The 26,008-nt window shown below is 37.7% G+C and overlaps 1 protein-coding gene across 1 annotated transcript in view; it reads left to right on the forward strand.

Moving 5' to 3' along the window:
* Positions 1–26,008, forward strand: part of bmp1a (bone morphogenetic protein 1a) — a 100,819-nt gene that overhangs the window by 5,699 nt on the left and 69,112 nt on the right. Inside the window, exons 2-3 of the mRNA XM_052108037.1 lie at positions 23,863–23,976; positions 25,418–25,561. Coding sequence (XP_051963997.1) covers positions 23,863–23,976; positions 25,418–25,561 — 258 coding nt within the window. The remainder of the gene's footprint in view (positions 1–23,862; positions 23,977–25,417; positions 25,562–26,008) is intronic.

A 26,008-nucleotide genomic window follows, 5' to 3' on the forward strand; every position in this document is an offset into this window, starting at 1 on the left:
ACCCTCCCTTTAAGCTGATGGATTGAAATGAAAGCAAATTTCTTGAAGCTCACTTCATTCGTTCTCTCTCGGGGGTCACAGGAGACGTGTAAAATCTCAGGGATCTTGGTCTCTATTAACTTGTCTGCTGCTCCTCTCCTCCTCCTGTCTCTTTCATCTTAGCCTTTTTCACTCTTTAAAGCCTGCCTTTTTCCTTGTCCTCATTTGCAGCTGAATAGGGCCCTTGGCTGTTCATTTTTACATTTTCACCCATCTGAAAGACAGACTTTCCTCTTAACGAGTGGCTATAGGACAATAACACAGCCCACCAGCTGAAATTGGTATTCCGGGCAGATTAGGCTGGTTGACCTGCAAAGAAACAGGGGGCGTCGATCTCATACTAGGATTAACTTCCTGGATTGTTCTGTCACTCTCTGTGATTTAGGCTCTCCGGAGAAGTCTGTTTTGTGTGCGATTCCTCACTATCACATTTCATGCGTCATTCAAGAGAGCTCAGCTAAGAGAAGTGTTTTTCTTTGCAGTGTCATGTTTGTTTTATTTATTGGCAAAAAAGCTTTTTGTATGAAGGAATTAACATCTTTACACAACTTGTTTTGATTCAGAGTTTATTGGCCGCAATGACGCGATACACAGAATGTATCATAGCGTTCGCAGCTGTCCCCCTAATTCACCTCCTTCTCTTTTTGTAAAGAGTGCATCACTAGTTTAGCCTCTGTCTCAAAACAAAAACAAACTGATTTTATGAAGTGGCTGCATTGCCAAAGTGAACAGTTGACCAAAAAATGAAAAATCTTTCATCATGTACTCCCCCTCATGTTGTTTCAAACCTTTATGACTGTCTTTCTTCTGTGAAACACAAAAGGAGAAATTTAGAAAAATGTACTGGTCGCTTTTTTCCATACAATTATAATGAATGGCGACTGAAGCTTTCAAGCTTCAAAAAGGACGTGAAAGCACCTTAAAAGTAGTCCATACGACGTGTGCGCTATATGCCAAGTCTTCTCAAGCTATATGATGGCTTTGTGTGAGAAACGGACTGAAATTTAAGTCATTATTCATTGATGATCTACCCTTCCAGTGAGACCTTCATTACAGAACTGCCGCGCACAGATCATTCGATCGGAGAATGAATTGTTCAGACTGGTTTTTATGAACTGGGATCAACTTATTCAATGAAAAGATCCGATTCAAAAGGACATTGCTGCTTCTCTCTTGAACTGTCCTCAGTACACCAATGAGAGCTAGGAAGAATGTCTAGATTTTCATTGAGTAACAACATCAATTTCTGTCTGTTCGCAACAGAAAGCTGTCATATGGCTTCAGAAGACTTGCGATCTAGCGCACAAGTCTGGCTGCTTTTGCATCCATTTCAAGCTTGAAAGCTCCAGTCCCCATTAATTGCAAGTGAATGGAAAAGAGTGACCAATGATAAGCAATGGTGGATTTTTCATTTTCATTGAGCTAATCCATTAATTTAATGGAAAGTTGTGGGGAAGTTTACCAACAACAATGAAAAATGGTGAGGTACTGAGGAGTATTGCCCAATCTTTCATTACCACTAATACCATAACCATGATGCCTATACCCATAGTGCTTGGCTCTGTGTCCTGGATGGATTTAAGTAAACATTTCAATAACCCTGGAGAAAGCTCACCTTTCTAAATAACATGTCTCTCCCTCTCTTCCATTGCCCCTTGATCTAAGAGAGAGGTAGACAAGGACAGGGTTTTGGATTGGTTTTGGACGGGGCCCAAAGTCCCAGCTGTAGCAGAGATTATATGAGAGCAGAGGTTTGTGTGTATGAGAGTCGAGTAGGAACACAGATGTAGTGTGTTTTTACACTTCTATCAAGGGCACAGAGAAAGAACAATGTTCAAACTGTCTAATTTCATCAATAAAACTTTGGGTTAAAACATACACATCTATTTGACATCTATTCGTTTTATTTTGAACTTTGAGCCCCGAAGAATAAATGTAAGAATTCATTTAGAACTGAATCGGATAATGCAAATATTGTTTATTACATCATAGACATTTATTGTGGCAGCAGACAAGTAAAGCATTTAGACGATACAAAAAATGGCTATAAAAGTCCAAATATTGTATGATTTATTTCCATCATTGAACTTTATTATTGACCTATTTTTGTCACTATTTTGAATTGTTGGTCTCTGTACTCATGCGTCAGATGCTTCTCTAGTCATATGCGCTGTGTTTTTAGGAAGCTGTATCAAGTTAAACGTAGTTTGAGACGTCTTGAGACCCCTTCATTCTTTTGTGCTCAGTCCAGCTGTTTTTGAGTGCAAGAGCACATCATATGTGGAAGGCTGAGCTGCCGGATTTAGTTGGTTTGAAGATGTGCGTTCCTTTTTTTTTTTATTCTAATCGATGCTTCATCTGCAACAATAGTGCAATACTGAATTTCAATCCGTATTATACATTTATTATAGGCCCTATATATTATATTTATAAATATTTGAATTATAATGCAGCTGTTATATAAATGATCTTTATTTGGGGGCCTTTCTCAGCTAATAATGATGTATGTGATTAATTTGATTAAATAATACCCATGTCAGGTAATTCATTCAGCCGTAATATATACTGTACTGTGTGTATTTATACAGTATATGTATATTAGGGCTGTCAATTGATTACAAATTGTAATCAAATTAATTACATTTATAGTATATTCATAATTATTTGAGTATTAAATTATCTTTATTTGGGGACCTTTCTCAGATTAAACATGATTTGAGAACTTTTCAAAGAACATTTTTTGTGCTTCAATAAAAGCAAGAAATATTGATTTATGCGATTTAATTTTGATTAATTCAATTCATTTAACTCCATGTTACGTAATTAATTTACATTTACATTTATGCATTTGGCAGACGCTTTTATCCAAAGCGACTTACAGTGCACTTATTACAGGGACAGTCCCACCGGAGCAACCTTTGAGTTAAGTGTCTTGCTCAAGGACACAATGCTGGTGGCTGTGGGGATCGAACCAGCGACCTTCTGATTACCAGTTATGTGCTTTAGCCCACTACGCCACCACCACTCCTTTATTTAATTAAAGAAGAAAATATTAGATTAGCTGCCTTAAATCTGATGAAAGAGGACTTTTTTTCTTTGGATTGACGTACACCGATCAATCCTGTAAAATAAGACCATTACATTTTTATGAATAAAGTAAATAAGGTCATTTTGAGAAATCATTAGTGTGAAGATATTTCGATTAGATTTGCCTTCATCCATTACAAACACGTTATCTAAGTGCTCAATATATAAACTACACATAAAATACACCACCAGACACCAAATATACAGACAAACCGCAAAGCTCTCAGCACCAGCTCGCACCTGAATTTCTCACATGGCAGCCATTGTTCCATCTCTTTCCCCAGCATGGTTTTAATAAAGCACTCTTTGACCTGATTCACTGGTGCACCGCTCACCCTGAAATGTGGTTCTGCTTAAATTCCTCCACTTTTCTTCATTTAAGTCTGTCTCGCAGCTCGGCATGGAAAACCACAAGTGCAGACAGTTCAGCTGGAGCGGCCAGAAGAGCCCAGGGAAAGGGCCATGCATGCACGCCTGGTGACATCATACCCTCCCATAGTTCATAGTCATAGACACATTTTTCTTTTGGAGGGGATTGGTGGTTATTGTCATTTTTATCTTTTCAAGGACTCTCTGTGATTCCAAAAATTCCACGCTTGGAATCCGAGAAATTTTTTGGGTGTATGTGAAAGTAGTAGGACGCTAATACCGAAGTACGCTTTGTGATTCCAGCATACTGGATTACTTTGCATTTTTTTTAGAGAGTTGTAATTGTGTTCTGTAACGAGAAGGAGGGTGTGGCCACACCCCCCTCCTCGTTACACATTCCTAAAAGGTGATGTCATTTTTTGGATGTTAAAATACCTTCTTTTATCCCAGTTTAATATGCAGACTGCAGAGTCGACTGTACTGTACGAAAGCAATACGTAGATTGATTATCTAAAAACAAAAAGTGTTAGCATTGTGGTGCTATTAAAATGTTACTCAGTTTGTTTGAGCATCCCAACCAGCCCAACACAACAATATTGGCTCAACCAATGGTGTGAGACTAATGGAAGTTGAGCGATTACATGTTTGGATTTAGTCATTATTTTTGCAGTTCCATTTGATGAAGGGTGAAGTGTGTAATCTTTTCTATATTAAAATGTATTTTTAATATAGATGTCTCTGCTTTTGTGCAGAGACATCTGTCAACCGACAAATTGGGGGTGGGGGGGGGGGTATGGGGTAGTAAGGAGTTAAGTCCATAAAAAAACATAATTTTTAGCTAAAACGTTTAGTGTTATAGAATGGCTTTTCCAAAACACCATGACGAATATACTTGGTCTGGTTTTTGGGAAAATCTCACGCAGTATAATAGGAATCTTAGGAACTTGAATACTGAAGTGGTCTGCTTAGAAATACGAGGCCAAATTTAAAAAGAAAAAAATGATTTTTAAAAGTATCTAACCTGGAAAGCCTCCCAGGAACGTTGTGAGCATCCATCTAGATAAATTCCCATTTATGAAATGAAAAATGAATGACTACCAGTCACGCACAATTACTGTATGCCTCTCCAACCTCAATGTCTTTTTCCTAAAAGGATTAGAGGGCTGTGTTGCGTAACATTTGTCTGTCAACATCGCTTCCATAATCCAGCCTTATGACAACCAATGAAAAAGTTGAATTTTTAAAAACTCATTTCCCAAAGCATCAGGATTCACCTAAACTCTATTAGTGCCATTTCCTGTCTGTTTATTGTTTTATTGAACCCATCACTGCTTTTGTGCAAGAGACAGTTAGAACTGTAACTGAGCCAAACTCTCTGGCCCTGTAGGTAAGGATAAGGGTTAGGGATCAAGTACCGGTTCTTTCTCAGAACTGGTTCCATTAGGGCTGAACAACTTGGACAAACATCGAATTGCGAATATATTGAAGAATATTGTGTTTGCGATTTTAAACTGCAATATGATAAACATAAAATAAGTGTAAGTTCCTTTTCACCAAAATCAAACCATGTTTTGCCCGTGCTCTACTACTGACCTGAAATACTGTTCTAGAAAAGGTATTCGTACTTGAGTCCTCTTAAAAAATAACCAAGCTAAATCAATAAATAAAACACATAAATCACATTGCATCTGTCTGCTGTGTAATGTTTCTTTTTGTCCAATCTGTGAAAGGGTCAGCTCATTATTGTTTTTGAAACCCAGTCAACTTTGTATTATATTATTGTAATGTAATAGTATTATTAATAATAATAATGTTAAGAAATGATTATAGAAATGTATTATTATTGTAAAATAGTAATAATAATAGTATCGCTACTAATTATAATAATAATAATAATCATCATTATTAGTAGTAGTAGTAGTATTATTCAATAGTCATTTATTTCTTTATTCATTTCTTAACTTGCTCGTGGCATTGCTTTGCAGTCTGGTTAAACCCTTATGGTGCGTTCACATACAAAGCGAAGCGAGCGTTTCGCGCAGCGCGATTACATACAAAGTCGATGCAAATATGCGAATAGACCTGAATTTGCACCGGGCGGCACGAATGAAGCGAATAGCATGACTTGAACACACAAAATCGCTTCATTAACGTATTCGCGTATTTTCACGTTGTTTCGTCATGCGAAAAATGTGCATGCCGCGCTGTTGCGAAAGCCTATCTGCATTGAGATTGTCCGGATGTCGCTGACATACTGACGTAGTAGCAGAAGAAATCTGGAAAAATGAATGAAAAAATTGTTGTAGCGGTTTGTGGGCAACCGGAATTGAATGACACAACATCATACATGTACAGAGACCGGATGAAAAAAGACATCGCTTGGAGGAAAGTGAACGAGAAAGTTGGACTACCTGGTAAGTTCTGAAAATGTGCGCGTCTACTTGATTCGAGATATTGGTTGTACTTTACTATGAACCAAGTCGTAAATTTTTGTTATTATTTCTAAAAGCAGAAATAACATGAATAAAACCAGTTATGCATATGGGTTGTTTTATACTTAAACACAAAAATAATCAGTATCGTATCAGTCATAAAAAAAATCTATATCGGTCAAACTCTACTTTTAATGCAGTGAAATGGTCTCATCCCTCTTTTTGTCCACAAAAAACAGTTTTTAGATTTGAATAGTTAATTGTAGCGGCCATACATACAGTAGAGGTAGGCCTATGTGAATTTAAGCAAATATGCAATTAAAGTAAATTTGGGGCACTTTAAATATAACGCGCTCAGCGCATGTTAGCACACCGAACCAAACTCTGTCTGCATATCTGTCTGGCCACCAAATAGGTCTGGAACCACTGAAAACACGTGTAATACACTGATCCTGTTTACATGTATTTAAGAAAGCACTACAGACAAAACAGCTGACTATTCACAGCCCTTGCGGTTTAATAATCGCACTGAGTTGCATCATGATTTCGATTTTATTTTGAATAATCGTTCAGCCCTAGGTTTCATTAAAAACAAAAGAAAAAAAAAGTAGTAACATTAATTGAACCAAATTATTTCCATGATGTTTGATTCTGTTAATGATTCTTGAAAGTCATGGCATTGCTCTGAAGAAATGGTCAGAACGTCATACTAGAGTAATATAACAGTGCCCATCTTTACATGCACAATCTTTAACTTCATGAAACATAAATGGAATATAAAAACAGCTGATGCTCCCTATTAAAACTAGTCCAAATAGAATATCATACATGATCCTATAATTCCTTCAAACGAAAACAGATATGTGTTGATGTTTCCTCTTAAGTGGGCCGTACTAGTCTGGCTACGCGAGACTAAATGTGAAGAGGTGAGTTTGCCTGCAGACTGTTGGTCATTCAGTGCAGTCCTCCAGGTTTCTCTGTGTGTCTGCCAGCGGATGTGACTGTGGCTCATTCAGGTCCCTCTGGCAGCTCAACTCTCAATCATACATCACTGTGCAGCACGTCTGAACTCGGCTACAACTGATGTGGGACCATCACACAGTCAACTCTCAATCCCAGCTGTGTTTGCAGTGCAGTGCAGGGCTGTCGGCTGAGTTTTAGCACTACATCTTGAGTTCAACTTTTGGCTCTTATAAGAAAAGGTTGAGCGAGGTAAAACAGGGTGGAAAGCAAGGAAAACATCTGCCATTCAAAGAACCTTTGTATTGACTTGCTTGTGCAAAACTAGATGATCATGTTATCGGCATGATTTAAAGATTCTCAAAGTTCAATCTTGTGTGCTTCAATGGAAGCAGTATACTCTGACCATTTGTACAAAGGATTTCATATGGTCAATGTCACAAATAGTGGTGAATCTTAAACATTTCTTCTTCATTTTACATCGTAATGTTTCCTTGTTTTTAAATTTGTCAAAATCCAGTTCATGCTTTTAAATCAGATTTTGAGTCCCAGATTTTCACTGTGGTCACTGACCTTTGGACCCCCACTGTATGTGTTTTATAATAGCAGTTAATATGTGGCGTTGTACCTGTTTTTTTTGCTTGATTCACTGTTTTTTTTCCATATAAAAAATCGTGATCAGAGTCAGTCTGGTACTCAGAGCTTGAGACTGAAGCAAGAAACTTGTTTCTTAACTCTACGTGACTCCAAACATGGACAGACCTTTCCACCACGATAGTCAGAGCGAATATAGATGGATTTTTTTATTTGAATTCAATGGATCCTCTGGAAATGAATGAAGATCTTTCTTTTGGTTGTTTTTTGTAGATTGAAATGTTTTCTTGATATACAGAACTGTACATGGTTGATTATTGTGTGTATGTGTATATACACTGGTGGCCAAAAGTTTGGAATCAGATGGGGCAGTGGTGGCTCAGTGGTTGAGGCTCAGGGTCACTGACCAGAAGGTCAGGGGTTCAAGCCCCAGCACCACCAAGATGCCACTGTTAGGCCCTTGAGCAAGGCACTTAACTCCAGTTTGCTCCAGGGGGATTGTCCCTGTAATAAGTGCACTGTAAGTCGCTTTGGATAAAAGCGTCTGCCAAATGCGTAAATGTAAATGGAATAATGTACAGATTTTGCTGTTTCGGAAGGAAATTGGTACTTTAATTCACCAAAGTGGCATTCAAGGACATTACTGATATATAAAACAGCACTATTAATATTTGAAAAAAAGTCATTTTTAATCAAATCTAGACCGGTCCCATTTCCAGCAGCCATCACTCCAACACCTTATCCATGAGTAATCATGCTAACTTGCTAATTTGGTACTAGAAAATCACTTTCCATTATATCATACACAGCTTAAAGCTATTTGGTTCATTAAAAAGTTTAACATTGCCTTTGTGTTTGTTTTTGAGTTGCCACAGTATGCAATAGACTGGCACATCTTACGGTCAATGTTAGGTCAAAATGGCAAAAAAGAAACCGATTTCTCTAGAAACTCATAAGTCAATTATTGTTTTGAGGAATGAAGGCTACACAATGCTTGACACTGTCAAAGATTTCATACAAAGGTGAACACTACAGTCAGACAGAAAGAGATGTGGAAGGCCAGATGTACAGCTAAACAAGAGGATAAGTCCATCAGAGTCTCTAGTTTGAGAAATAGACACCTCACATGTCCTCCGCTGACAGCTTCATTGAATTCTACCCGCTCGTCACCAGTTTCATGTACAACAGTAAAGAGAAGACTCGGGGGTGCAGGCCTTATGGGAAGAATTGCAAAGAAAAATACACTTTTGAAAGGTTAGGAATGGGCAAAGAAACAGACATTGGACAACTGATAATTGGAAAATAATGTTATGGATCTTAACCCCATTGAGCATTTGTAGGATCAGCTGGAATGTAAGGTGCGTGAGAAGTGCCCGACAAGACAGTCACATCTATGACAAGTGCTACAGGAAGTGTGGGGTGAAATGTCACCTGAGTATCTGGACAAACTGACAGCTAGAATGCCAAGGATCTGCAAAGATGTCAGTGCTGCACATGAAAACTCATTTAAGTAGTTTAAGAAAAATTATAATAATAATAAATTCAGATGTATGCGCAATTAATATTTGTTAATTTCAAGCATTCAAGCAAAAGCCTTTAGATCAAAAGGATTTTAAGATCATGAGAAATAAATTCAGTCAAGTGTGTCCAGACATTTGATACTGCAGTTTTGTATTAATTTCCCCATAAGCACACTCTCTTCCAACATCCTTCCAAAGCAAATGAGTAGAGAATAGCAGAGAGAGAAAATTCAGTCTCAAGACACTCTTCACTTAATTCAGTAGTACAGGCCTGTTCTTCACCTCTGGCATTACACCCCATTTGTTCAAATAATGACACAGTAGGATCCAAAACACAACATGACTCCTCTAGATGTCTTCAGCATGAGCGCGTGTACAGTGTGAGAGAGAAAATGTGTGCATATGAATGTTTATATATGAGAGAAGATCGCAAGCCGCTGTGGTGTGAGCAGGCAGTGAGTAATGGAGTGATTTTGAAGAAGGCATTGCTTCCTCAGGGAAATGTTTAAGCAGACTTGGGAGTGTTTTGATTCTGTGGGTGTTATATGTGCAGTAAGCTGCTTTCATTCTGACCTGTGCTTGGTGATCTGTAACACAAGGTCACAGGCTAGCCTTTATTTCTGTTACAGCACATTTCAGCACTCACTCAGAACTTTACCCTAGAGAAAAGTTTTTCTTCATGCTTGGCAGATGTCTTCCCACACATCTATGTTCTTACATGCATTAATAACAGTATGCTTCCGTTGCAGTCTACTGTAAATTAGATGGATAAATGTATTGCAAGGGAACCCAAAATAACTGAGAGGGAACACACATGCAAAAAACAAAATTCTCTCCATGTCCACCAAGGGGCTCCGTAACCCGGTTATAAAACGTTGGGTGTTTTTTTTTTTTTTTAATAAATTGTCATTGACAAATATGCTTTGAGTAATATATACTGCTTTTTATATAAATTATGTCTGATAGTTACTGTATTTATAAATAAAGTCCCCCCGTAAATAGCTAGCTACTTTTTGTCAGTAAACTACCTTATTAACTCAACTTGACTGCATTTTAATTTAAAAAAGTATCGCTTGTAGCTTTGCATGCTACATCTGGAAGGTAGCATCTCCAACCTGGCTAGTTAAGTGTTCATAAGTCCTGCAAACACATTGGTGGACACATTCTCCATGAAGGTTTCAGCTAATTAGCCTCATAAGAGCACGTGCATTGTCTTCTAAATAAAGACGAGCCCTGTGTGATGCATTAGAAAGGACAATATGCTTTGTTGGTGGTGTGAAACATCACAGAAACCTTGGGAGTATGCTGTCCAATCATCTTTTTCACACCTAATTAGCCACAATAATGAGAACGTAAACTGACCGTGAACGGCGGCTCTACTTTTTTGGTCACTAAACCAGCAACACCCCTCTTGCATCTATTTAGCATATGAAGATTCCCATCATCCCATCACTGTACCAGTGACTTACATATTTAAGTTTTACATTTAACATTATTTAAACTGCATTACCACCAACTTGCCATTTATGCAGCTCCTTTACATGAGCATAAGGGTGATTCTTCAATTTAGGGAACTTTTACTGTAAATTTTTTATTTTTTTGCTTAAACTAAACTTTATTGTCTCTGTTTAATTCTTTCTCATTTTTAAGAGTGTTGAAAGTTTAAATTGGACAGATTTCAGTAGTTTGGGACTTGCATTGTGCTGTATAAAATACCTGAAAGTACCACGTTCATCTGTACGATAAGTATAAACACCATGGGACCACGCAGCCATCATGCCGCTGAGGAAGGAGACGCATTCTGTCTCCTAGAGATAAACGTAGTTTGGTGCAATAAGTGCAAATCAATCCCAGAACAACAGCAAAGGACCTTATGAAGATGCTGGAGGAAACAGGTAGACAAGTATCTATATCCACAGTAAAATGAGTCCTATATCGACATAACCTGAAAGGCTGCTCTGCAAGGAAGAAGCCACTGCTCCAAAACTGCCATAAAAAATCCAGACTACAGTTTGCACGTGCACATGGGGACAAAGATCTTACTTTTTGGAGAAATGTCCTCTGGTCTGATGAAACAAATACTGAACTGTTTGGCCATAATGACCATTGTTATGTTTGGAGGAAAAAGGGTGAGGCTTGCAAGCTGAAGTACACCAACCCAACCGTGAAGCATGGGGGTTGCAGCATCATGGTGTGGGGGTGCTTTGCTGCAGGAGGGACTGGTGCACTTCACAAAATAGATAGAATTATGAGGAAGGAAAATTATGTGGATAGATTGAAGCAACATTTCAAGACATCAGCCTGGAAGTTAAAGCTCTGTCACAAATGGGCCTTCCAAATGGAAAATGGCCCCAAGCATACCTCCAAATTTGTGGAAAAATGGCTTAAGGACAACAAAGGCAAGGTATTTGAGTGGCCATCACAAAGCCCTGACCTTATGTTGTTACCAAAGTCCAAGCCTTATCCAAGTTTTGAGAAAATTAGAAATGTCAGTACCATCACACACAAAATCAAAGCTCCTCTTGAAGGTGGAAGGTTAATTTAGTTTGGAAGATTTCAGGTAGTCAAAAGTTCCCCTGAAGTATCATGCTTAACTGCTTGAGAATCAGTGCAGAGTACTTAGGCTACTACTGTAGGTTTAAAAATGCAAATGTAATGAGTGGTTAAGTGTTTGTATGGTTAGCTGTCCTCTAAGCAACCATTCAGCCGTTATTCACACCTTCAGATTGAGATCAAACTAACCAACATGATCACACGGAAGTCGGCATGTTGTTTGCGAGAGTTATCCCGACTCACTGACAAGTGCCGTTTCCGGTTAAACATTTTTGCATTGGCTCCAGTGTGTTTACCTTCTTTTGTGGGGCGACCGGAATTGCTTTGCGTCAACAGCGTGGGAAACCAGAGAGTAATCTCGTTTTTATAATCCATGACCTGTGCGATTCAGAGGTTGCATTTTTCCCTCTAACATATTTGTATTTATTATTACCATTTCGCTTCACAGCTCACTTTTGGCGCCCCTCTGTGGACAATACACCCTGAAAATGGAGCTAACATGTGCCCATTCGGCCAACAACACTTACTGCTTTGGCCACTGGGGCAGTGTTTCACATTTTGCAAAGCACAGACCGATTTTAGCTAAAGGATATTCAACCTACCATTTCCGATTTCACTGTGACATTTGTCTGAAAGAACACAGATCAGATTCTTCTTTTGTCAAACCCAGTATTGCTAATAATGCAAAAGAGAAATGTGTACAAAACTTGGTCACACCCCTTGAAGACATTAAGCAGACTTTCTGTTCATCGGGTGTCATTAATAAGAGTGGGGAAAAGAGGATCGCTGGTTTGGTTAATGGTTGGATCAATGGCTCTTTGTAGACACAGTAATTGGTTTGTTATGGTTAGACTGACCGCAGCCACTGTTCTGACCCCCTGCTACCTTACAGCAACTGTTTCCATTTAACACAGACACACACATGTTTGTGTGTACACTCATGTTTGATTGTGCACGTGCAGTTGCGCTGACCCAACCTGACGAATTTGTTTAAAATCGCTTTTCCAAAGAATTGTTCATTCAGGTTCTTAGAGGGAATTTAGTTTATCCATCTTTAGATAAATAGTTTTTAACCATTCAAACTGTGTTTTAATAAATTTTGTTATATTTCGACTCATTAGGATTTATTTCCGTGATAATGTCTTTTGCTTACATATGAAAGATATTCTCTTTAATCTAATGGTTTTAATTACAAAGGGGACCTTTTATCTTGTTACATTACAAAAATGTAAAATTTTACAAATATAATTTTATCATGACTTTCATCATTTTGATTTCATTTTAGTTTAATTAAATGAAATTGGATTTATCATATTCCATCCATCCATCCATCCATCCATCCATCCATCCATCCATCCATCCATCCATCCATCCATCCATCCATCCATCCATCCATCCATCCATCCATCCATCCATCCATCCATCCATCCATCCATCCATCCATCCATCCATCCATCCATCCAGTTTTTTTTGTGAAACTTTGGTCCTAATAAAGTTCCCGACCTGGTATTCTACTATTGTACAGAGTGGTTATCTGAGTTACCATAACCTTTCTCTCAGCTTGGCCATTATCGGTTGTCCTCTCTCATCAACAAGGCATTTCCGTCCACAGAACTGCCACTCACTGGATGTTTTTTTGTTTTTCGCACCATACTCTGTACACTCTAGAGACTGTTGTGTGTGAAAATCCCAGGAGATCCACAGTTACAGAAATACTCAAACCAGCCCTTTTGGCACCAACAATCATGCCTCGGTCCAAATCACTGAGATCAAATTTTTTTGATGGTTGATTACATGAACTGAAGCTCCTGACCCGTATCTGTATGATTTTATGCATTGCACTGCTGCCACACTATTGGCTGATTAGATAATCACATGAATAAGTATGTGTACAGGTCGGTGAGTGTACACAGTATACACTCCCTCAATAACACTTTCTTCATCCCTGGCCTCTCTCTGACAACCCCTGAAGGCAACACAGCTTGCTAGGGAATAAACACCATTCCCCAGTCAATGCCTCCAGTCTAGTCTGGAACACAAACTATATGATTAGCCCTTTGAAAAGTTGTCGTGTTGGTAGCTTCTGTGGCCCGAGGTTCAAACTGATGAGTCAGGAAATGTCAAGGTAAGCATTTGCAATGGCAGAACAGCTGTGAATGTTTTTAGAGTGATAGGACTGCTGTGTTTATGAGAATCCCCTTTCCTCCTGATCCTAACACGAACGCTACCACCATCTTGGTTTGTCCAGAGTAGATTTTTTTTGTGTTTTGAGAAAAGCAATGGAATTTCCCCCAGAGGAATGTCCATGTATCATTGGTTTTGTACATTTAAATAGTTCCCCTAATTCTCTAAAACATGAAAAAAATGTCTACATGTCCAGGCCACATTTATCCCTTCCTAAAAATATATATATATGTGCACTCAACTCGTAAATCTGCTCATTCTGACATGACTTGAATGCACCAACATTCAATATATATATAAATATATTATTATTAACATATTTTGAAAGGCTATTATTATTATTATTATTTTTATTTTTACCAATATCAACAAGTTCCAGTGATTGAATTACTATTTTTTTTATTTTACATAAATGACAACAGTAAGTGAAGCTACAAACTGAGACTAGCCTTCTAGAGAGACCACTTAAATAGACATCTCTTTATGAATGCGAATGGTGCGATTTCATTTAAGGAGGTGCCACAGTAGTAGCCGTGACTGGTATTATCATGCGCAGCAGGCCTGTAGTCTAATGTGCATCTGCATTAAGACCCCAAGGCCACACTTTCCCACCATTTACCTCAAAGATGCTGAAGGGGGAGAAATGTCTGATTTTTGTGGGTGGTATCTTTAAGACCTGTCTAGACCTCACATGTAATACCCCCGGGTCTTTGAATGGAAACCAGTGTTGGTGAAGTAGTTGCCAAAATGGCTTTTGTTAATGAAAGTGCTGTTTGGAGCCAAGGTGGGGATTGTCAAGAAGGGGCAGGCAATGGAAAAAGTCACAAGAAAAAAAAAAAATCAATTCAATTCTAAGCCTTTAAATGTAATCTATCTACGGCAGAGCTTCTGTTCTGTTCGTTCTTTCACTTTCAATCCCCACAACATACAGTATATCTGTCCTTGGTTGGTAGAGAGTTTGATTGACCGGCATGATTGTGTTGATGACTGAAGATAGCCACTGTAGTCAGATGCTTCGATGGAATCTTTTCATTTAATGTGTGTTTTTTCATTGGGAAGATGGTATTTTTAGTATTTGCCCATCTGCGGTACATCTCTGAAATATTCCCTGTTAGATGTTAGAAGGACATTCAGCAGATGGTGTTTATGACCTTTATGATTTAGAATGTGTGCAAAGCTGCTTTTTAGAGATGATAATCAGATGTTTTAACGTTGCACGTTTAAAAGATGTCTTTTAGTTGTATTAAAACATGCACTAATTTATAGACTAAATTCAACAATGACAAAAAGACTCAAGAACGCTTGTTATTGCTGTGGAATACCCACCCTGATTGCACAAGTACAACGTCGCAATGCCTATGCCAATATCATTTTTAGTGTTTTCTCATCTGCAATACCTCGCTAAATGTTCCATGTAGGATGTCCAAAGGACTGTTGGTGCATTCAAGTCATGTCAGAATGAGCAGATTTACGAGTTGAGTGCACATGAACACAATCACAATGTTGTAATGTTGGGAATCTCGGGAGTTTCTTTGAACCCGATTTTTCTAGTTGGGACCGTGCCGATTAAAGATCACTGAGGAAGTGAAAGGAGTATTGGTTATAAATCAGTTTTTCTTGGAGATTTTGACTGTGCACGTTAGTTTTTATGCATTTTTTTTTAAACTATTAATGTAAAATAACGATTAAGCTTGCTAGAAATTAAGACATTTAACTGGTTCATGAGGCAACAGGCATTTGACTCAAAACTACATTTCCTGATGGGAATTATATGTGGTGGCACAAGAATGATAATATAGATGGGTAAAGCATAAATTATACAGCTAATGCATGTCTTTGCTCTCATTTTGTTGCATGGGTACTGATGAAAAAAATTAAATTGCAAATGGGTTAATTCTTTCCGAATCACTTGAACGCACATCACATTGTTTTTACGATCTCCAACCTCATAAGTACAAATTTCCCATATGACTTGTACGCATCAGTTCAGCAGATGCTTTCATGACATTTCGATTTCCAATTTATGTTAGTCTGCTCTTTTTAAGATGCCGAATGTTTGTAAAATAGATAAGATCGACCTAAAACTTTTTAGATGATTCACTCTTTCAAAGATGGTAATGTAGTAGGACACATACCTCTTGGATTGGCTTATATCTTGACCAAATGTTGTCACTTCGACATCATCATTCACCCAAATGAGGTGGTGGTATTTTTGGTTTAAATGTGAAGTGTGAAATTTCTGCACCTCTAGTGGCAGCAATAGTGACTTTTCTAACAGGATTCTCAAAATCGCCCCCTGTTGGTCAGCAAATGTAAAATCCCGCCCCAAATTGGTTGAGTTAATGATGCTGTGTCAGGCTGGTCGGGATATGAAAATTAAACCTTGAAATAGTTTTTTATCATTTTTAACATTCGGCGGCCATCTTTAGTACACTCACAGGCAGCTATTTTCACTATAAACAAGCCGCATAAAGTACAGCTCATATGGACTTCAATTGGTAAAGACCGAAATCTTCACAATGGTTGGTCAAGATTGCGTTCAGAGAACGTTTAAAATCATCAGTAATATCTGACAACAGTGGTATCATAAACGGTTTCTTTTGCCCAGATCATGCACATTTTTTATAGGTTGGTTCAGCTAAAGCACAGGCGTGTTCTCGATTTGACTGTCGTCGATGTCTGTATCTAAAAGGTGATTGCCTCTTTTACCTGAAAGGCGGGACTTCCTTTTGTACATTCATTGGCTGTTGGGCATTCCAGTTTCTTCAGTTCATTTTAATAGTGGTCTCTGAACGCATCCAATCAGGATCGGATGAACCCAAAACCTGCCTAATTGATAAAGGCAGATTAGTTGACTAACTCATCATTTAGTAAGTTTGGTAAATCCATCTAGATTTTGTCTTGTGTATATTTTCATTTTGAGATTTTTAGTGGCGGTGCTTTAATTAGCGTGTTAGTTAGTTCAAGTAGATGACACATCCTGTCATGAGCGTTGCGTTTTTAAGACAAAATAAAAAAATATTTCAACTTTTAAAAATATGTCTTAAAGGAGTATTCCTGGCTCAATATACATTAAGCTCAATCGACAGCATTTGTAGCATAATGTTGATTACACAAAAATTTATTTTGACTTGTCCCTCTTTAAAAAAAGCACAAATCGAGGCTACATTGAGACACTTACAAAGCATAAATGTGCAACTTTTTTAAAAGTTGTTTAAATTGTCAGTTTTGCAGTCATTTTGGGGTTTTAGGGTTTGTTGACATTTCTGTTGTCATGGCAACACATTTGTTAAATTGGCTCCAACTTTGCCCAGTAAAGGTTAATAAATGATTTGATCAAACTAAAATCATGTTTACATGCATTTTGTTGATGTCTTGTGGCTAGACTTTAAAAATTTAGTATTTTAAAGTTAAAAAGTTGGCACCCATTCACTTCCATTGTAAGTGCCTCACTGGAATCTTGATTTTTGCCTTTTTTTAAAGAAAAGGAGGGGCAAGTCACAATAAATTTTTGTGGCAATCATTATTATGATTGACACTACAAATACTGTCAATCAAGCTTAACTTGTATAGAGCCCGGAATATTCCTTTAAGACCACCACATCCTGTTCCATTCCGCTGCGCACTGTTTAGCTGATTTTGAATAGTAAACGCCCCCTACGAAACCCATCCAATCAGGATCAGCTAAACCCAAAACAAACAAATTTTCTGAGCTTCTGCAAGACCAATTAATCAACTAGTTGTTCATGTAATCCACAGACTTGGCGATTTTGAAAAATATGTAGTTTTGCCCATTCTTATGTTGGATCTTTTTGTACATTCACTCAAAGTTCACCAGATCAGAGCCATTCTATTCCAGATTTATAATATTAATATTATAAATCTGGAATAGAAAAGCCTTAAGGCTTTTAGCCATTGTTTGATCACTATCTGCGACCTTGCATGCCTATAAGCTCTTTTTCATTCCGGTTTATAGAAAGCGTCAGGATTGTGATTTCCCTGGTGGGGAATTTGAGCTAGGGTGACAGAGCGGATTAAAAGGGGAATCCCTCTGGAACACAAGGATATAATGTGTCGCTACAACAACTGGACGAAGAAGTCAAGCAAGGGAGGTTGGCTGCATGTTTGTTCACTTGTTCTCACTGGTCTTGGCTTCTGATTAAGCACGATTACACGCTAGATTAAGGGGTTTGTAGAGATATGAAGGATTGCACCCCTCTCTCGGGAGGGTGGAATTCAGAGTTTCTAGTGGACTGGAGGAGGATCCGTCTGTCTCTGTCTGTTTGTGCCATGTATAGCTGGCATTTTCCCTTGAGACTGCAACCCTGGCATTGGCACTATTGTTGCCTTTGGAGTCCAGGTTTGCGAGATCAAACAGGGTTGTGGCCTAGCAACTGTTTGTTTGGGTTTTCAGTTATAGCATTGAAGGGGGCTTTTTCTCATACAAATGTTTTGAGTTCCTTAAAGGAATATTCGTGGTTCAAGTTAAGTTAAGCTCAGTCCACAGCATTTGTGGCATGTTGATTACCGCAAAAAATAATTTTGACTTGCTTTAAAAAAAAAAAATCGGGGGTACAGTGAGACACTTACAATGGAAGTGAATGGGGACAGTTTTAGAACATTAAAATAATCACTATTTGAAATGTTCATAAATTGTCCCACACCTTTTGTGCAATGGATATGAATGGTACCTTAAATACTACAACTTTCCAGACGATAACAAGTTTGAACAGGCAGACAATTAAAAATGGATGAGACTTTTTTTTTTCATCGAACCCGAGGCATATCTATCAGAATATCTCTATTCTCTATTACCATTGTTGTACACAAAATATGTACAAATTACAGTCAGCATTCACAACTTAGTTGCAGTAGCAGTTAGCTTACCACATAATTCTTTAATTGAGGCCTCCAACGTTGAAACTACCAATAGTTTCCTACTAGTAGTAAGGACATCATGATTGGGTTCAGTTTCTCTCATCTCATAAATACAATCATTTTGACATGACTTGATGGCAATGTTGCTTTCCACTGGGTATTTTCTACTTAATGGCGATTAAAGTTTCTCAGTGTCATTATTCAAGTGTGAATTACTCTTCAAGCCGCTGTAAAAGCAGCACATAGGTGTTCCGACATGGGACTTTTTTCAGCGTTGCTCAGTATGGACCAATCACAGTGGTTTATTATTACTGCATGAAGCATTTATTTCATAATTTTTTAGAGCGTGTTCTTGCAAGTCTACTCTCGCTGGATTTTCTCCATATAGTCACTGACATCTGGTATCTGGCTCTTATGAGAACACATCTTCTGGAGATCTCACTCTCTGTCTTCAGTCTGATTTATTAATGCCACGCGATTTCATCCACACTCTTTCATCGTGTGTGTGTGTGTGTGTGTGTGTGTGTGTGTGCATTTGGGAGACATATTAGTGTAAGCGAGATGATCTTCTGGTCTTCTGGTTTAGAGCTTGTCTGCAGTGGCGGAGCTAGGGGGTGGCCAGGGGTGGCCGTGACCACCATGGACTGAAGTCCGGCCACCACATTGGCCATCCTACACGCAATTGCCATTTTTGAGCACAAGACTTGACCTGTTCTGCCCGAATATTTCTGTGCCACCACAGACTGCCCGGCCACCCCTGCAAAAAACTCCTGGCTCCGCCCCTGCTTGTCTGGACATGTTGTGGAGAATTTACACTATTGTTTTGGTCAGTTTTTGACTGCAACATTTATATAAAGTCATTTACTAAAAATGATCTGCACCATAAACTAAGGGATATCTCTGCCAGCAAGAGAAATACAAGCCAATCAGGATGTCAGGATGGATTGTCTCTGCCTCTCATGGCCTGTGGTTGTCTGTGTGGACATGCATTGAGAAGTAAAACCCTATCATTTCAGCTCTGCCAGCTGTTTTTAGTTCATTCTGTTTTTAGATGGGAGTTCAGTCAGACCTAGAGAGCTGCCCAGATAAAGTGATATTCTTTAGGAGAGATAGAAATGAGATTTGTGACAATGCTATATTGCTGTTTCAATTTGGTCTCAATCACATTAATATGCCAACAATTTTGCGAAATGATTTACATGGTATGATATACATACCGCAGCAGTTTCCTGGAGAAATGAACACTAGAGGCGCTGCAACGACAATAATTTTTATGACTTTGACACAAATCCACGTAAAACTAAGTCAGTTCATAAACTCGTACTTTTCGCCCTGTTCCTCACACAATGCTATTTTAAACACTTTTACTGTAGTGCATGAACTGGAGGGTGATATATTTTAAGCTTGCATTAAGTAACCAACTATATTTACAAGCTTATTCGAATGGGATTGATTGCGCTGTAGCTCAACTGAATGAGCAATGCACTTACGAGGAAAAACACAGCAGTGCGAGTTGACACTTGAGCCAAAAATGTTGTCGGTCGCTTGGTTTCTACCATGGAGATCTAGAATATCTGGAGAAATATATGCATTTGCATTCCCAATCGCAATGGCAGTTGCTCAGCTGGCACATAACCCTTGGAAGTACACAACCTTGAGGGTGCCATCTTTGCTTATGGTCGCTCAGTTCTGGAAACATTTGTCATGCGCCTGGTTTATCGGCAATAGCTGTGTTTCCAGCCACGTTTGTGTTTTTGTGTGAATTTTGGAATATTGCATAAAAAGTGTTGTATGGAAACAAAAACAAGATGCGGATAAAATTTAAAAAATTGTGCATAAAAAAAACATCTGTTAACCTAAACCTCCCTTTTCATATATATTTTGTGGCAATTTCCCCAGAAACAATGATTTTGTTCTCTTTGTTCTCTTTTGTGCTGCTGTATTCGCGATAAATTTTTTTATTTATTTGCTTTTGCATAAATTAAATTTGTAACGAATGAAAACATGAGTAGTGGCATTAGAAGCTTTTAAGAGCTCTCCAAAAATAATCTGGTGAAACATATTCAACGATTGGCTGTGATTTTGTCACAACACACACATTTTCACTTTGAATGTGGACCTGTGTCGGGGTAACCTGTAAACTCAAATAGAATTGTTTTAGAAATAAGTGTAGCCCAAGGAATGTACTTAAAAGTAATTGACTCCATTGAAAGTCAGTAACTGTAATGTAATTTCAAGTATTTAAAATGTAACACATTACAAATAATTTATTACAGTATTTCATTTCTTTGTAATCAGATTACACCCAACACCGGTATGGACAGACTAATTAATTTATTTGCTGGAAACTTGTTGCATAGCCTCTGATTAGAACACTATTATGAGTAGCTTGTAGCCTGTTACAGTTTCAAAGTCGCCTCCCCTGCACTGGAATATTTGTGAGTGTCATGTGTCCCACAACAATGCCAATCTAAGTATCAAAATTCTCATACACAACACAGAGGCAGTAGACTGCTTAGAGAAAGAATAATTGGCTTCATTGTCCTGTACAGGAAGCGACAGGTCACTGCCCCACTGCCCTGCTGCCTCAGGCAGGGTTATGGGGTGGCTGTGGCTCCGTTTGATCGCTCTCCCTCTCTCCCTCTCTCCCTCTCTCTCTCTCTCTCTCTCTCTCTCTCTCTCTCTCTCTCTCTCTCTCACGCACACACAAACGCTTTATTTGCTCCACCTCTTACTCTCTGCATCCAGGCACAGACAGTACACGTGTTACTTTTCATTGGTGTTTAAAAAACCCAAGCCTCAGGCCTCCCTCTCACACTAAACACACACACACTGTCATTGCCACAGGACGTTTCACAAAGAAGCAAATAACCTGTGTTACAAGCCTCGTAAAGTATCTGTTTGGTAATTTCTTCTTTTCAACCCTCATTAAGAAAAGAATGAGTGCTACTTTCCAGGTGTTTGCTGACTGATTTCTTACTCAAGCACAAGTAAACAGAAGTATTTGGATGTCCATTACTGAAAGTTGATGGTGAAAATTGTTTTATATGGAATAGCTACAATAGTAGGCCTACATAATTGCAGTTACAATGGCATTTTGGCAGAAAGCATCATTGCAATTAAGGGGGAAGCCTGATAGAAACCAAATCTTGTGACAAAACTGCCAAATTCCAATACACAACCAATAATGTTCACAACACAAAACTCCCTCTCCAGTTTCCCAAGGGTCAGAGAGTGGACTGAACATGTTAAACTAAGTGATGACATCCTTTGGTGTAAAAACTTGACTAACATTATTAATAGAAAACACAAAATGCTACAAATGTGTAGAATATGGCCCCATCTGTTCCATACAATCATAGTTATTTTACTGTCTTCTCATACTCGTGATAATTAGCTGCCCTTGAATTCTGTTGATTATCACACTCCAATCAAAGTCACCAAGCTCCTAGAGGTGCAATTATTCCCTGACGAGTTAATTAAACTCTACCAATTGCATCCATTTCCTTCTAGGTCAAAACTATCCTGCTGTGTAGATCGTAAGAAGTGGTGTAGTTCTCATCATAGCATGCTTAACTTCCTTCAGCTAATCAGCATCCCTCTATTCTGGATGATTTATTCATCATGGCACAAGTAATGACCCCAGCTATAAATGGCATCATTGATGATCATTAAAAAAGGATGAGCTGTCTATCAGCGAGCTGGACCCTGCAAGCTCGTAGGGGGTTGTTTTTGAGGAAAAGGTTCATGAGAGGGTATTTCACACTATCCGTTACAAACCTAACAAATGCTTCATTTAAACATGTTTAAAGGTGAAGTGTGTAATATTTTTCAATGTTAAAATGTTTTTTCCTATCCCAGCTCAAAGGTTGTTTTTCTTGTGGCTCTGGGATGTCGTTTGATGTTTGTTCGAGTATCCCGACCAGCCTGATATAGCAACATTTATGCAAATAATGGTTTGAGTTTGGGGCGGGATTTCTGTTTTATTGACTAAAGATAGGAGTGTTCTGGAAACGTTTTTTTTTGCTTTACTTTGCATTGTTTTGTTTTTTGTTTTACTTCACATTTTTCTTTGCATTTTGCTTTGTGTTTTGTTTTGCTTTGTTTTTGTTTTACTTTGCATTTCGTTTTTGTTTTGCTTTGCTTTGTTTTTTGTTTTTGCATTTTGCTTTCCTTTTTTTGTTTTACTTTGTGTTGTTTTGCTTCATTTTTGTTTTACTTTGCGTTTTGCTTTGTTTTTTTTTTTTTTGCGTTTTACTTTGTGTTCTGTTTTGCTTTGTTTTTTGTTTTTGCGTTTTGCTTTGTGTTTTGTTTTTGCGTTTTGCTTTGTTAGTTTTTTTGTTTTTGCATTTTGCTTTGTGTTTTGTTTTTTGTTTTTGCGTTTTGCTTTGCTATGTTTTTTACTTTGCCTTTTGCTTTGCTATGTTTTTTACTTTGCCTTTTGCTTTGCTATGTTTTTTACTTTGCCGTTTGCTTTGCTATGTTTTTTACTTTGCCGTTTGCTTTGCTATGTTTTTTACTTTGCCTTTTGCTTTGCTTTGTTTTTTTTGTTTTTGCGTTTTACTTTGTGTTCTGTTTTGCTTTGTTTTTTGTTTTTGCGTTTTGCTTTGTTAGTTTTTTTGTTTTTGCATTTTGCTTCGCTTTGTTTTTTGTTTTACTTCTTGTTTTGCTTTCCTTTGCTTTTGTTTTTTACTTTGCCGTTTGCTTTGCTATGTTTTTTACTTTGCCGTTTGCTTTGCTATGTTTTTTACTTTGCCGTTTGCTTTGCTATGTTTTTTACTTTGCCTTTTGCTTTGCTATGTTTTTTGTTTTACCTTGCGTTTTGCTTTGTTTTTGTTTTACTTTGCATTTGCTTTGCTTTGTTTTTTGTTTTACTATGCATTTTGCTTTGTTTTTTTGTTTTTGCATTTTACTTTGCTTTGTTTTTTTATTTTTGCATTTTGCTTTGCTTTGTTTTTTGTTTTACTTTGCTTTTTGCTTCGCTTTGTTTTTTGTTTTACTTCTTGTTTTGCTTTCCTTTGTTTTTGTTTTTTACTTTGCCTTTTGCTTTGCTATGTTTTTTGTTTTACCTTGCGTTTTACTTTGCGTTTGTTTTACTTTACATTTTGTTTTATGTTTTGTTATGCTTTGTTTTTGTTTTACTTTGAATTTTGTTTGTTTTGTTGTTTTATGTGCTGTATAATCAATGTATTTGAATAATGAGATTATGCTGACATTAAAAAGTGCATCTTTTGTGTTTGTTTCAGTTGCCTATCTTGGAGACATTGCGCTCGATGAGGAAGATATGCGCATGTTTATAGTGGACCGCATTGTGAATGTAGCCCAGAGAACGGTCACAATTTTGAATCACAATGATACAGGTAAGTCTCTTTTTCTGTGTATGTATGCATTTGTGTGTTTGTGTGTGACTGCTTGCACATGTGGGACTAGTTTAGATAAACTTTGTGTCAGACTAAATTGGTACTTAAAGTTACGAAGAGTCATACATTTTTAAACTAACTGTAAAAAGTTTTTTTTAACCACAAACATCAAAATTGCTTTACTGAAAGGTCATTATGAGGGAAGGCTTTATCATGTTTTCTCCCCAGAAAAGGAGGGAGTGATAGATAGATAAGGAAAGAATGAAAGAAAGAAGAAAAATGAGTTTTCTGTGAATGCAAAAACAAGAGGTGATGGGGAAATGCAATGAAGTAGGTAAAAGGATAAGACAAATCGTTTGCAACCAAGTATCACAAAAAATGAACATTACTGTAACTACTTTTTTGCAACTGACTTTTACGTACTGTGTTCTACATTTCATCGCATTTTATTGGTGAAATGAACACTAGAGGCGCTACAACATCTGTACGTTTCATTCATTTCCATAAGTCACGACTACATCAGCTGATTATGACTTTATAAGAAAGTGTTTTGCTCTATTAATCACACTGCTATGTTTTGATATCGAAACACATAACGCATAATTCTAACGCATCATTTGAAAAACAACACATTAACACTTTTATTACAGACTCTCCTACATTTCCACACTTATTTCAATGTGATTAGTTTCCACGGTAGCTCACATGAAAGAGTGTTGGACTCGGACGACTCTGGTTCGAGTCCCAAACAAGCACCCATTTGACTCTTGAGACGAAAGTGTCGTAGAAGCAACACAAACCTTGTTCTTCAGAAAATGTGCTTTTCATGTCGCATTTGCTTTTAGGACACTATAGCTTGGGTTTAGGTGTTGGTTAAGGGTAAGGATGTCTGTTTGGTTCACCTCTCATTTGCTTATAGTACACTTTTGGTTAGGTTTAGGTTAACATTTTAGGTTGGGACCAATTACCAATAGTACTGGTGTTTTATTTCAATAATTAGGCTAATATTGGAAGCAGATTGTATCAGGGCTAATTTTTTCCAACTCTAACTGTTTTCTCTGTTTCCATGCCAGATTACAGTGTATTAAACGGTTATCCATCTTTTCTGTTTTACACTTACATTAATGTTTTTGACTTCTGATTTCATTTGAAGCATGTAAACGTCCATAATGGAGCTTTATTGTAAAGAATTATTATTATTTTTTTTTTTTTTAAGTAAAGACAAAACAGTATTGGTTTGTTTTTACTGATCATCATATTGGTTATTGGCCAACAATGAATATTGGCTTTTGTTATATATGAATATCTGTATATCAAAAGAAAGTTATGGATTTAGAACAACATCAGTGTGAGTAAATGATGACTGAATCAAAAGTGATTGTGCTGATCCAAACTAGTTCATAATTAAACGTCAGTTTTTATTTGATGTTGGGAATGGTAGGTTCACTGTCCAATGAGACGAATCCAAACAATACAGAATCGGGTCAGCCGGGGTCCCATCGCAAGAAGAGGGCAGCGACCTCCAGACCTGAGAGGGTGTGGCCTGAGGGGGTCATTCCTTATGTCATCAGCGGGAACTTCAGTGGTGAGTCACACACACACACACACACACACACACACACACACACACACACACACACACACACACAGACGATGATCTTTCCCTTTTACACAGGGGTATTAGATCTTGTGTCTGTAGCTCCAATCTCATTATGTCTTAGTGATATTTGTATGTAATGTATGTGTTTTACTTGTTTTTTTAACCTGAAGTGTGTTTGTGTTTGTTATTCTTTGATCTATCTTTTAAGTGGTTTTGTTTGGAAAGTTTTAAAAGTGTGTTTGTTGACAGAAACGGATATAGATGTGTGTATTTATGTGGGATTGGGCTGGGTATCGCCAGCGATTCGATACATTGCGATACATCGATATCTCAATTCAATTCCAATTCATTTGAGTATATTTCAGTTATAATTTCCATTTTGCTGACATACATTATGAAAGAATTCTGTCAGCTAATTCTGTTATTCATTTT

This window comes from Xyrauchen texanus, chromosome 37 (genome assembly GCF_025860055.1).
Source record: "Xyrauchen texanus isolate HMW12.3.18 chromosome 37, RBS_HiC_50CHRs, whole genome shotgun sequence".
NCBI lineage: Eukaryota > Metazoa > Chordata > Actinopteri > Cypriniformes > Catostomidae > Xyrauchen > Xyrauchen texanus.